Source organism: Micromys minutus (genome assembly GCF_963924665.1).
Source record: "Micromys minutus genome assembly, chromosome: 9".
In the NCBI taxonomy this organism is placed as follows: Eukaryota; Metazoa; Chordata; class Mammalia; order Rodentia; family Muridae; genus Micromys; species Micromys minutus.
In genome coordinates this window covers 17,009,238-17,023,275 of record NC_137978.1, presented here as the reverse complement: position 1 = coordinate 17,023,275, position 14,038 = coordinate 17,009,238, and the positions used below count along the sequence as shown (strand labels likewise).

General features: G+C 40.5%; 1 protein-coding gene across 1 annotated transcript in view; it reads left to right on the top strand.

The window, feature by feature from the left end:
* FOCAD (focadhesin) overlaps nucleotides 1-14,038 on the top strand; it is a 251,644-nt gene that overhangs the window by 104,594 nt on the left and 133,012 nt on the right. Inside the window, exon 14 of the mRNA XM_080921861.1 lies at nucleotides 2,111-2,237. Coding sequence (XP_080777987.1) covers nucleotides 2,111-2,237 — 127 coding nt within the window. The remainder of the gene's footprint in view (nucleotides 1-2,110; nucleotides 2,238-14,038) is intronic.

Genomic DNA, 14,038 nt, shown 5'->3' with positions numbered 1-14,038 from the left:
GCTGAAGTTTCTTCTTCTTTTCTCCCACCTGCATGGGGCCAGATAAAGCTGTGTAGAGGAACCAGATTTGGTACATTTGATGTAACTTCTGGTTCAGTAGCTTCACACGCCTGCTAGACCTTGGCATTGAAGGATTCCTGTGAACATTTGTACTTCCAGGATCCTAGTATAAATGATGTGTCCCAAAAGTGTCCAGGAGGTAGGCACCATTGCTTATTACACAGATCATTTCTGTTTCCTGTAAGACTGTGAGTCAGACCGTGTGATAATATAAATCTTAGCATTTCTGTCTCTTTTCTGAACCTGTGTACAAAAAAGCAAGAGCAGACTATGGTGCAAAAAAGCTGCACTTCATGTAACTCAGGACTGAGTGTCTGGATATTATTAAAGTCTTGGCATGGAACAAATTTCAGACACAAGTTCTTAGCCGACATTCTTATTTTCCAGGGAAGGTTGAGGTGCAGAAAAGATTGGATATCAGACTAGATCAGTCTTGAGAACTTACTCATGTTCTTTTCTTTCCTATTCTCAAATATGTCAGCTTTTCCTGCAGCTTTGGAAAACCATTTCCTTTTGTGGAGCAGTGAGACAGAAGCATCTTGTCAGGCAGTTTCATTTATTAACAGTTTGTTAAATCGAGAAAGGACCGTGAGGCTCTCTCAGAGTAGCTGTGAACAATTGTATGCAGATTAAAGACATTCTGGCGGTGGCACAATGTGTGCAGAAAAGGTAGGGAGGAAGGGCATAGGACATGTTTGGATGCAGCCTGGTGTGGGATAGGCATCCAGTCGGTTATCCCTTGTATTAGTATTTTTGTTATCTTGGTGATAATAAATATATTCACCATCTTTAGTGTCATGCCCATGAATCATCTGATCTCCAATGTCTGTTTTCATACTTCCAGAACAACCAGCAGACAGAAATAGCAGCTTTTTCCCATAATCTCTATAAAGATTGTCCATTAATTTACTATTGTTAAAAATTTGGGAGTGATTGAAGGAGCTAGAGGAGTCAAGGACAGCACAAGGAGACCCACAGAGTCAACTAACCTGGGCCCATGGGTGCTCATGTAAACTGAACCACCATTCAAAGATTGTGCAAGAGCTGAATCTAAGCCCTCTATACATGTTTTAGATGCGTAGTTTGGTCTTCATGTGGGTCCCCTAACCACTGAGGCAGGCTCTGTCTCTGACTCTGTTGCCTGCCTTGGGATCTTTTTACCCTAGTGGGCTGCCTTGTCTGGCCTCAGTGAGAGAGAGAATCTGCCTAGTCCTACTATGACTTGCTATGTTAGAGTGGGTTTGTACCCATGGGGGGTTTCTTCTCTGAGGAGAAAGAGAGGGTAGAATGGGGGGGGGTGTGAGGGTGGGATTGGGAAGAGAGGAGGGAGCGGGGCTGTGATCCAGATATAAAGTGGATAAGTTAATAAATTACTGGAAAAATCGCCAATTCTGACAACAGGATTTGTGACTTTGAGATTAAAACTCATTGAAGAGTACCTTCTTCATGGGTTTAGCTAGCTCAGTGGCTAACGAGTTGTAGTGCAAACCTGAGTTTGGATCCCCAGTGCCCATATAAAAGCCGAGCATGTTGCTTTATGTTTTAAAGCAACCATAGAGGAGTGGGGAGAGTTGGATGTCAGGGATCTTCTGGCTACCCAGTCTATCTGAACATGTAAGCCCCAGGTCCAGTAACAGACCTTGTTTGAAAAATATGAGGCAGAGAGTGATTGAAGAAAGATGCCAGATATCAACCTTTGGCCTTCATGAATGTCTGCATAGGCAAGTAATCCTGCAGCAGAAATGGTTTCCAATTACACATGTGTTCCTATACCTATGTGTGTGCCTGTGCTCATGGACATGTTTGTGCACATCAATTTGTAAAAGTATCGTCATTTTTTAAACTGCTGTTTATAAATAAGCATTAAATTGCAGCAGAAATGATAATATAAAGATCTGAAAGGACAACATGTGTTGTTAATATTTAAGGGTGAATCTTTAGTAGGTACATAGGGTTAAAAAGAATTACTGCTTTTATTTCAGTCAGAAGAACTGGGAGTAATAATGACTTTTTGGCCCTAATTTTGATTCAAAACTGTCATTTATCGTAGGCCCTATCAGCACGGTGCAGACATGCTGGCAGCCATTTCTCAGGTGTTGAATGAATGCACCAAGCCTGATCAAGCTACCCCAGCTGCCTTGGTGTTACAAGGTCTTCATGCACTCTGCCAGGCCGAGGTAGGCATTTCTGAAGTGTTTAGAAGAACTCTTCAGCTATTTTACAAGGATATGAGATCAAATTTGAGTAAGTGGATGTTTCAGTATTAATTCTAAGATTTGCTCTTGTTGGGGGTGAGAGGAGGGGAGAAGAAAAGCTGGACAGGATTGCTCTGCACATGTCCCCCCCCCCCCCCCCCCAGGAGATTTTGGTGCATCAGCTTGACACTCTACTGAGATCCTATTTCTTGGTTTGTGTTTGGACTTACTTGTTTTCATTATGGTGAGAGTGTATTTTTGGAACTGTTGGATGTGTTTTCTTCTTAATTTTTTTGATCAAAGAATTTTAGAATCAGTTAATGCGAAGAAGTAGCCATCGCTCAGTGGTGCTTGTGTGTTCTGAGTAAGTCAGGATTGGCCTGCAGACTGGCGAACGGACAGTCCCTTCCTGGTGATTTGATCTGCCAGATGGGGGAAGAGCAGAACAGACTTGCAAGCCATTGCCTGAGATCTAGAGAGTTCCCAGAGTGACTGTACATCGAAGAGAATCTTTGCTGTTTTGAACAAGTAGGACAATCACTTCGAAGATCATCCCTTTGTCTGACCAGTGTTTTTGACAAAGTGAGTGTGTACACTGCAGTTTCTAAGGGAATAAGAACGCTCCTAGGGTTGTAGGTAATCATGGTTGTTGTTGTTGTTGATGATGATGAAGAAAATCACTATAAGATAAACAACCACAAAACCCAGTGTTTAACACTTTCTACGTCTGTTTTCCACAGTTGCAGTATAGGAATTAGCAGGAAAACAGACCTCAGAGAGAGCTTTACTCAGTCTTGGTTTGAGAGTTGTTTGTGCAGCGTGAACACTCCTTTCTGCAGAGGGTGAATGGAGTCTCTGTTCAGTACAGGACGTGTCCTCAGGATGATCCTGTCAGATCTGCTGGCCTTCCCAAGACTGATAGAGCTTTGATGCCTCTCCGAGCTGACGGACTTCTGTTTTCTGCTGCTTTCATTAGTCAGTTGGTGTTTGAACACACTTCTTTACCAATTATATCATTTTCTCAATAAATAGCTTGAGTTGATCGTTTAACTGTTTAAACAACTGAGAAAACAATGTGTCATATGCATCCACCTCCCAGAAGGATCATCTTTTACCCCTTTGAAGTACGTCCTTTAAATTTTTACACAATCATCTTTTTACCTAACAAAATAGTAATTAAATCACTTTGTTCCTCTAATTTCATTGTTTCCCGCCTCACCCCTCCTCTGCTGTTAGTGTAAGGCTCAAGTATATATTAATCCCTTTTTTCTTTCTTTCTTTCTTTCTTTTGTTTTTTTTTTTTTTTTTTTTTAGGAGATACACTGAGTTTGTCAAAGAGTTTTCTTAACCCATTTATCTAAGACATCATTACCAACCATAGTTAGTACTGAAGGTAGGAAAAACATTGTGGTAAAAATCATCTTTGTGTTTAGGCAGTGGTGAAAACGTACTTTAGAAATACTAAGAGCTCCTGGAGTATGTCCTTTGGTTAATTCTCTTGGTCAGATGGAGATAGTGGAAGTGTAGTGCATTCAGAGAGACCCTGGTCTAACATTTTATTGCTGTCTAGATGTTGGACTTGCCCCTGGTCAGTTGGTACCTTATAAGGTAGAGTCTCATAAGGAGGTTTCTAAAAGTTCTTTGCCCTTGACACCCATGTAACATGAGCGATTTCTCCTTCCAGTGGTATCTTCTTCCTCATCTCTAAAGCTCCGTTTCCTGCATTGCATCCTGAAACTTGCCGAGCGCTTAGCCCTGAACCCGTTGTCTGACCCAAACCATGACTTAGACGAATAGTTTTGAGCCACTAGAATGCCCTCTTTCTTTGCTTCTCCATGTTCTTCCTAGATCACTGCTTCTCCACATTCCTAACCCAGTGACCCTTTAATACAGTTCCTCACATTGTGGTGAGTCGCAACTATGAAGTTATATTTTTTGTTACTTCTTAACTGTAATTATGCTACTGTTATGTATCATGATGTAAAAATATGATATGCAGGACACCTTCTGGGTCATTCGACTCTGCACGGGGTCACGACTCACAGGCTGAGAACCACAGTCCTAATGGTACTGGGGCATCTTGTCTCGGTGTTTCATTAAATGAAACGTATCTCTTACCTTTCTGCAAGGATAAAGGAGTTATTCTTTCTCATCTGCTCTGCTTCCTCGGATCATTATGTAGTCTAAATATCACATCTACTTTTAAATCAAAACTTTTCTCTATACAAACCTCTCTTTTGACTGAAACTGGCTGTGGTGGTGCACAGCCTTTACTCCCAGCGCAGGAGGCAAACTTTGTGCTAACGTTTGTGCTGCTTGGTATCCAGAGAGAGTCAGGGCTACTCAGAGGAACCCCGACTTCAAAAGCAAAACAAGCACAAACGAACAAAAAAACCCAAATCCAAAATCTGATATGTTCCGAGTTATCGAACGTGGTCGTCTAACACCAGCAGTTAGTGTCCTAAAATCATGTTGGGCAGTAAGACGAAAATTAATAAGTCGTAGAACAATACTGTCAATCAGCTAGCTTCTTACTTTTTGCTGTATGTGGCAAAATGTTTTATTGTGTTATCCTTTATTTCTTACGTGTTTCTTGTCTAGAGTATAAAACTTTATCGAAGAATATACTACATGCCTTGTTTTCTTCGTTAATATTGCAAGTGTCCTGAGGTGTTTTGTTTGCCGAAACTCTGTTATTGTTAGTTTTGGTAATAAACATGGTCCTCATTGGCATTTATTACTGGATAGCTTCTAGATAAGCAGGAATGACCTCCACTTTGATGGCAGTTTTCTCTCTGTTTTGTCCCCTGTAAGGCTTTTCACACTTTCTGTTTGTGTGTTTCATTGTGACTTTGCTGCTCCTCTGTCCTGTGATGTGTCCTAAGGCTGTACCACTCACTCAGTTTAGCATCTCTTCCTAGGCAACGTCATATTTACTATCTTGGGGATAGTTTTTTCTATCGGGTTGGGGTGCAATCCTCAGAAATCAACATCATTCCCAGAGGCACTTTATTCTGTTTTCTGATGGGCAGCGTATGAAATGCTGGTGGAATCACCAGGTTCGGGAGTGGACAGATTCAGCATAGGTATGAATCTGCTTCCCAGAAGCATTTGGTCATGATTTGTCTGTTTATTACTGTTTTGATCTTTGCCTCTCAAATATCATTAGGGGTATAGAAAGACAGCCTGAAACAGTGGAATAAATCAATAAATTTAAGAACACAAACTGAATAACCCTTGCTTTGAGAAAATACATCAGCTAGAAAAACATTTAAAATTGATTTCTGGCGCTTCCCAAACCTTGCTTCTGTGCAAGAGGTAGAGTTTCCCCCTGTAAGCTTGGTAGATAATGAAGTCTGGTTTTGAAAGTCAGAATGATGAACTTCATGTCCTAAGTGGAGTCAGGCTCATCTTAAAAGCTACTGCTGCCTACTCATTCGCATGTCTACCTAGGATAGAGTCTGTTTCAATGCAACTGTGTCAGAGCAGTGACTGTTTACACTGTGTGCTTTGTGATTCTACTCGTTAAACAAACAAACAAACAATAAACAAAAAACCCACAGCAAAGCACCCAGAAATCTCAGCCGACCAGAAAGATGCTAATGTCTTTTTGGTAAGCAGATAACTCATTCCTTCTTTAAGACAGTTAATATATTGATTTTTGACTTCACTGATTTCTTTTGGGACACTATTTTCCTTCGCTGATATTTCTCTGATTACTAGTACAAATCCTGTGCTTTCATGATACATGGGTTATAGTATTTCATTTTGTGGTGAAGGAATACTCTTGTAGCTGGTATTTACTGAACACCTTAGAAATTCTAACTTGCCAAACTTCTGTGAAGCCCCCAACCGTGCGTATGTCTGATTGTTCTTTAGTTCACTCTGATTTATTTTCTTCCATCAGTATTGTTACTTTACCAAATGTGAAGGACTTAAGAACAGTTTATAGTTTTTCTTTCACTCATAGGATGCACAGAACTGGAAATGATTGAGCCCCAAAATGATTGGGATGCTGCACAGATAACTTAAAGTTTTAAGGGTGAACACAATAACCTTCAGTGTAAGCAAGCTGCCCAGGGTTAGATGAAAAACAGCGTGCAGAAATAAAGTCAGGCATTGCACTCGGAAACTGGTCTCATTCTTACCGAACACTTTTTCTCTGAAGGTCTTAAGATGCGGATAGGAGGCACGCTAGGGCAGAGTTTCCTTAGTCAGCTGTGAGTCTGTTGTGGCAAAAATTAATAGGCGTTTCAGAATCACTGAGAATAGCTCTTTCATCTTGCCCAAGCACCATCAGGGTGTTACACTTTCAAAGCAGTGTATTGTACAACAGAGCAGTAGATAAGGGCGGGAGGGCCCTTTCCTGGGGCTTCTTGACCGCTGGAAGAGTTCATTTCAGGCCATTTGTCACAGCGGTGATTTCCCCTGAGATACTCTCCGCCTTGGTATGTTTTGGCTATTCTATCCTCTTTTATTTATTTATTTTCTGAAATCATGGTGGAGTGTAGTTGTCCTTGCCCTCTCCCATCATCCTAACCCTTTGTCTAAGGTCTCCTTTACAACTCCATGGGGTAAGGACCATTTTCAATGGGACCCAGCAGGTCTGGAACGTTTTAGAGGGTTTGTGTGATATAAAAATGCCCAGTAGAAATCCTGCATTTTGTCTAAGCATTTTTAGCGTGATAAATATAATTTAGTATGGAAATGTGATCCATTGTTCCATGGCAGGTTTTCTCAGCTGTGTACAGTAAGGCTTCTGTCGCCTACTGTGGATTTGGTATTTACTGCACTCTGGACCTCTTTGTTGTTTCTTGGTTTTGTTTGTGGAGACATTAAAAGGTGGATTGCCTTTTAAAATCAACCTTGCAGAGGAGTTGATTAAGTTTAATTTGCTATGCATTAGAGAGTGGATTTGCTGGTCTTTTTGAACTGCCCTCTCTTATTTGTAGTTTGGGGCCTGGTTTTTTTTGATGCCTTCAGTTCTTTCTGGGCATGAGAGCTTGCTCTGTGCATTTGTTGAATCTGCTCCACGCCGTGCTTTTTATATTCTACACAATGACTCTGCAGTTGAAAGTTGTAGTTTGGTTTTATTTTTAACTTTAAAAGGACAGCAGGAACTTGCCTTTTATTAAACATATGTGGATATTACAGCATGTGCTCTGCTTTTCTTCAAGCAGGTTTTAAAATGTAGTTTCTTATTTTTGAAATAAAATTTTAACTGGATATGTTAGACTTATATAATAGCTACTACTCAGTGCTGACAAGCCAAATGTGGACACTGTGGGGAAATAAAAATAGTGTGCGCGCGCATTTTTCTTTTCTTTTCTTTATAAATAGACCAGCTTAGCGTCCCACTACTTTTTAATTGGTTGTTTTTACTTTTTAAAAAGGAAACACTCAGAGATTATGGGAAGTTGAGTTCTATATCAAAGCCTGCAGTAGGAAATTTTTAAATTGAGGTCTCTGTTTTTTTGTCATTTCCTGATCCTGCTTCCTCTCTGCCATCTGACATTTTCTGATATTTGTTAGGATTTTTGCAATACCTTATCTTCAGAAATGATAACTTTCAGGATCTCCCTTGCTCCATGTGGTTCTTTTAGTCCATTTTTAAATTAAGCATATTTTGCATTTATGGATTATTTTCTGAAGCCTTTTTTGACTTGAATCACAATCCTGGGTGTGAGGAGTCTTAGAAGGCCTTGCAACAGTGCTCTTCCGGCTCCCAGTCCTACAAGGAAAGCATTCTTTAAAAGATCAAAGGGCTGGACACTGGGAGGGTTCTGATGGTGCCAGTTAGGATCAGAGCAGTTGGACTCAGGGGTTTCAAATTGTGCTCATCTGAATAAATGCCACTGGGCTGGAAATAATGATGTGGCTAGAATGATGCTAATTGTCCCCCTCTGTTATTCCAGTGAGTAAAATGTATAGGTTTAAGATTATATAAGGAGTAGGTTTTCCTTCCGGGGGTAAGTGAGGACATACGGTGTCCAGTGGAAGGCCATCAGTGGAGGAGGGCAGCGCCGCGAGTGATGTTAATGGTCTGAAAGGCTCTGTTCTGAGATCTGATTGAAAGCATTATTTTGGTTCCTTCCAGGAAATTAGCAGGGCTATTTCAGAAGCTTTTTATCTGGTCTCAAATGACATAAAATCATGCTTTTCATAAAAATGTCATCTCAGGTGTGCTAAAGCTCATTTCTGTGCTGTATAAATGTCTAAAAGAAGAGGAGTATTTTGCCTTTTATCTGCCTAGTATAAAATGCCACCAGGAGACTTATTCGTGTAAACGCTAGTGTGACCCATGATTGGAATTAACCTTGATTCTGTGATTAAAATCATACTCATTGTAGTTACTGGAGGGAAGTTAACTTGCTTAAGGAGAACGTGGAATTGAGAGGGCAAGGAACTGGTAAATCTTCTTAGGGAATGTTCAGAGCCCTTCCTCACATGTGAAGCTGAAAGCAGGCTGGAGAGAGAGTACAGTGTGTGCTTTTTCTCTAACCATCAGAAAAACAGCTTTTTTCTTCATTGGGTATTATTCTAAATGTAGTTTTGTATTTTGATTTTGTGTGTGCACCAGTTCCTTGAGGTGTAGCCTGCTTCGGTAATATACAGAGCTCTGTATTTTTGCCCTGTGGATTTTCACCTCTAAGAATCTCAAAGTAGCATAATGGGATGCATCGTGCCTAAGGTCTGAGTTCAGCAGTGGGTAAGATGTTCTCTGGGGCTCCATCCCTCTTGTTTCATGGCCCTGGCACTGGGCCTCTGCTTATGTAAATTGCCATTTGAGGAATTTTGTTGCTTAAACAGTTGACTGGGTCATGTGCCTTTGATTCTAGTGGTAATGCTACTGTCAGATGCAGCAATGACATTGACCTGCGTCATTTGTGTAGTATTCATACTCTCAACTGGGGTAAATTTCCGTCTCTTTGACCCGAGTGTCAGGTACGATAGCTGAGTTATGGACTTTGCAGGAAAACAGATGACAGTAATATCGTGTGTGTCAGATTCTTTAAAGGGCTTTGAAGAGCGGAGGTTACTGATTAAAACTTTCCAGAAATGAAACAGATTGTTTTTGTGTTAGTTCCCCAGTCTCTTGTGTGTTTAGTATTGAAGTTTCATATTGTTGTCAAGAGCAGTTTCTAAATGGCTTGTTTATAGGTATGGCCATAGGGTATGAAGAAAAATTATATTTATTTTGCCTCTATATTTAAGGAGAAATGAAATATTATTCACATTTCTCTGGATTGGTGGTTTCTTTGCCTATGCTTGTATCTGAGGAACATGTTTCCCATTGTAGTCAAGTGTATTAGGGTTCTCCGGAGAAATAGAACTTGTAGAATGAGTGTGTGTGTATGTGTGTGTGTAAACAGAATTTATAAGAGTGACTTATAGACTGTGGCTCAGCTAGTCCAATGATGTGTCTCCTGATAGAAAGTCTGAAGACCTGCTGAGATGCCAGCTGGTCTTTTGTATATGTCGGTGTCCTGAGGACGTAGGCTCTAACACCGAGAAGGATATATAAATCCGCCATTGAAAGCAGGAGAAGAGCAAGAGATTCTCTCCCATGTCCTTTCCATAGGCTGCAACCAGGAAGTGTGGTATAGATTTAGGTTTGGGTCCTTTGTCATCATGCCTGGATTGGGTGGTTGTAGCTTCCTGTTGATATTAATCAAACAGGACATGGTAGCACAGAGACATCCAAAAGGATTCAGTACACCTTGGACATAATCTTTCTTACCTCCATAGTGGAGAAGCTATCCAATTTCCCTGTGCTAATCTGGGCCAATCACTTCTCATAACACTGATATAATTTTCTGAGCCTTAAGGGCTTAAGAACCTTAATGTGACCTGGGGAATCTGAGTTTACACTTTTATGGTCTGTTGTAGCTACTGGCAGGAGAACCAAAACTTCTAGGCCAGCAGAACTTAAGTTACAGGTTACATCAGATATCTTAAGGAAGTGTTGGGGGGTTGTCCCAAAAGATGAGTCATGATGCCAACTCTCCTTTGTTAGGACATGGCAGCCACTGCAGTTTATGCATAGAAGCAGACTTATAGGGTGTGTGTGACCATGCAGGCATTTATATCTCATTCATTTATTTCATTAGCTCTTATTTATATCTTATTCCGGATATAAATTTCTAGTGCCTCTCTGAAGCACTGTTAAGTTTGGTTTGTGAAATCGTATTTTCTCTTCATGGTATCTATAAGTGTACCTATACACAAATTATTTGTCCACTTTTTCGTCGTGTTTGAATTTTGTGAAAACTGTTTTCCTGATAACTATGTACTAATAAAAAAGGCTTTATTTATACATAGACAACCACCATAAACTTTACTTTGAAAGTATAGAGTTCAGTTCTTAAAAAATATACTGGGAAAACTATACGCCAATATTTGGATTTCTAGAATGTCTTCCTCATCCCTGTGACATACTGAGGCCAAGTAATGGCTCCTAAAAGCTATATAGGAGCTCAGGGGCGTGGCTTAGGGGCTGAGAGGACTGCTGTCAGTACTGCTGCTCTGGCTATCAGTGTATAGGGTGTTTGTTTGGTTTTTCTTTGTTTTTTTGAGACAGTGTGTGTCAGGAACTGACTAAAGCTAAGATAAAACATGAGCTCCTAAGCCTTGCACTTCCATCTTTGGAAGAATGCCTGGACTACTGTGTGCCAGCACCCTGGTTTTGATGGTGCTGGGGATTGAACCCAGGGCCTTCTTACTGCTATGTCGGCACTCTACTAACTGATATGTACTCCAGCTCTATGCAGCGTTTTATAGAGATATTTTATCCTTGCCTTTGCCAAGCTTATTCCTAGGAATTGTCTTTTTGGGATGGATGCTAACTTCTTGAGTGAGTGAGTGAGTGAGTGTGTGTGTGTGTGTGTGTGTGTGTGTGTGTTGTATAGACATGAATATGTGAAAGAGTGTGCACCTATGCATGGAGGCCTGAGTAGAGCATTGGGTTTCCTCCTCTAACATTGAGACTTGAGTAGGCATGAGGTGTCCTCCTCTATCCTCTTCCTCCTTCCCTTCTGGCAGAATCTCTCTTTAAACCTGTTCGTCATCCTCAGGCCATCTCCCCTGACTTCCATCTTTACATCATTGCAAGGAATGAGTAAAATGTAATTTATCTTACCCCCCCCCCTTTTTTTTTGTTCTGTTTTCTAGACAGGATTTCTCTGAGTAACCCTGGCTTTCCTAGAACTCCCTCTGTAGGATTGATGCCTGCCAGCCTAGCTAAGTCCTGTCTTTACCTTTCTACATGATGGAGCTCTAGGTTTTTACCCAGTTTCGTTTCATTTGTGTTAGGATCTAAGCTAGGGTCATCATGCTTATGCAGCAAGCCCTCTTAGCCACCGTGCTGTCTCTCTGGCCTCTCCTTTTAAAAGAAATATTTGTTTTAATAGTTCATATTTAATGAAAGAAAATCCATTCCTTCTTACTCATTCTTTCTTGTTTGCTTGTTTTATTTTTCTAAGGATCTTACTGTGGCCCTGGTTGGCCTGGAAAACTTTATGTAGACAAAGCTGGTCTACAACTCTCAAAAAATCTGTCTCCCTAGCCTCTGAGTGCTGGTACCCAACCTGTGTCACATTGCACTGAGCCTCCTCTCTCCTTGGCATGTATATGTGTGTCTAGTACCCATGTGTGCACATGTGCATATGTGTAAGCCTGGGGGTGGTATTAGGTTTCTTCCTCCATCTTTTCTATACCTTCATTATCAACACAGGCTTCTCCAGTCTAATTGAGAGGCCGAGTAACTTTGCTAATCAAATGCTGCTAGCTTGTTCCAAGGATCTGTTGATTCCACTTCCCAAAGGCTGGGATTGTATGTGAGCCACCATGCTCATCCAGCATTAGCTTAGATGCTAATAATCCAAACTTCAGTCCTTACATTTGAGTGGCAAGACCTTTACCTGCTGAGTCATCTCCCCTGACGGCCACTTTACATTATTGTAAGGAATGAATGAGACTTTCTCCAGATTACTTTTTTTGTTTTGTTTTATTTTCTAGACAGGGTTTCTCTGTGTACTCCTGGCTGTCCTGGAACTCCCTTTGAAGATTAGGCTGCCCTTGAACTGAGAAATCCACCAGTCTCTGTAGAATTTGGAGATCGCCACACCCAGCTTATCTCTTCATTCTTAACATTTATGACTGTGTCTTTTTTATTTGATGTATTAGATGTGAAGTGAAACATCGTTGTAGTCTTGATTCATATCTTCCCAGTGACTTATGGTGCTGGGCATGTCTTCAAGTGCTTACTGATAGAATATATTATATAAAGTATTTTATTTTTATACTGATATTTGGTTTGTTAGGCTCTTAAAGTATATTTGAATTACCCAGAGCTTCACAGATTGTTGAACATGAGAAGATACTTTAAACTTTAAATTTTGTTAAGGGAAGGTGTTTCATATGTTCAGATCTTGTCTAGTGATTTCTTTTCCAATGTGCATGCAGAATGTTTACAAAGGTATGTGTGTGTGTGTGTGTGTGTGTGTGTGTGTGTGTGTGTGTGTGCCTAAAATAATTTACTAATAATGACTTCCAGTTTATGAATAAAAAGGACTGAAGAATAATGTTTGAGAGCTATGGAGACAATTTCAGATTTGTTGTACACTTGAGATTTGTTGGAGTTGGTAACTACCCAGTGTAGAACAATATTATGAGTAGTTGAGTCTAAAGGACTATACTAACTGAAAGACTGCCTGAGGTCAGGCACGAGGGCTTGCTTTCCGTAGTTATCCAACTTGCTTTTCTTGTAGTTATCCAACTACACTTCTTTTAATTTATTAATTTTAGTTTTTTGAGATTAATTTATTTTATATACATGAGTGTCTCAGCTGCACGTGTGCACCATGTATGTTCTTGGTGACCTTAAAGGCCTGAAGAAAACAAGCTGGCCTGGAGTTGGAGTTGCAGATGACTGTGAGTCACCATGTGGGTTCTGGGAATTCAACTATGGTTCTCTGCAAGTGCAGCAAGTTCTTAACTGCTAAGCCACATCTCCAGTCCCTACTTTGTTTTTGTTTTTTTTTTTTCAAAATTTAATCATCAAGTTACTCATTATGTGACTCAGAAATTCCGTTTCTGGGAATATACTCAAGATAAGTAAAAATGTGTTCACATCAAAGCATTTTCATGTAGACACAAAATGTTTACACCTGAATTAGAGCTACAAGGTAAAACAATAGAGACAGCTGTCTCCTCAACCTTGAGTCTTGGTTTGCATTTGTCCAGTCAAGTTCATTCAGTTCCTACCATGCATGAAGAGCTCCTAGACTTTATCAATACAAGGGTACAAGGATAAGCATGGTTTTAACCCTCAGAAAACTTCCACTCTAAGTTCAAGACCTTAAACAAGTTGCTGTTTCCGGAGCTTATGTATTTGCAGTGGTAAAAGATCCTAGAAAGCAGCACTGCAAATTCCTTTGGAAATTTAGGGGATTTGTACTAGTCTACAAATACCATCATAGTTTCTACTGTTAGTGAGACACTTGTAGTTGTTAAATTAATAATGAAGCTAACGGGGAGGACCTTGAGTTAGTTTTTGTTTGTTCTGTTTTCTCATTGCTATAAACAGGTACCTCACAACTTGAGACAGGCAGGACAGGGTCATGGTTTGTAAAGGTGCCATCTGTCACGGGGTTGAAGGCACACTTGACTTTAAGGCATTGGGACTGTGTGACAGGGATTGCACATCCTGGCAGAGGAGGGCGTGGAGGAAGAGGGATGCTGGTATTTATTCTGTTTCCTTCTCTGGATTCATCCTCATAGGC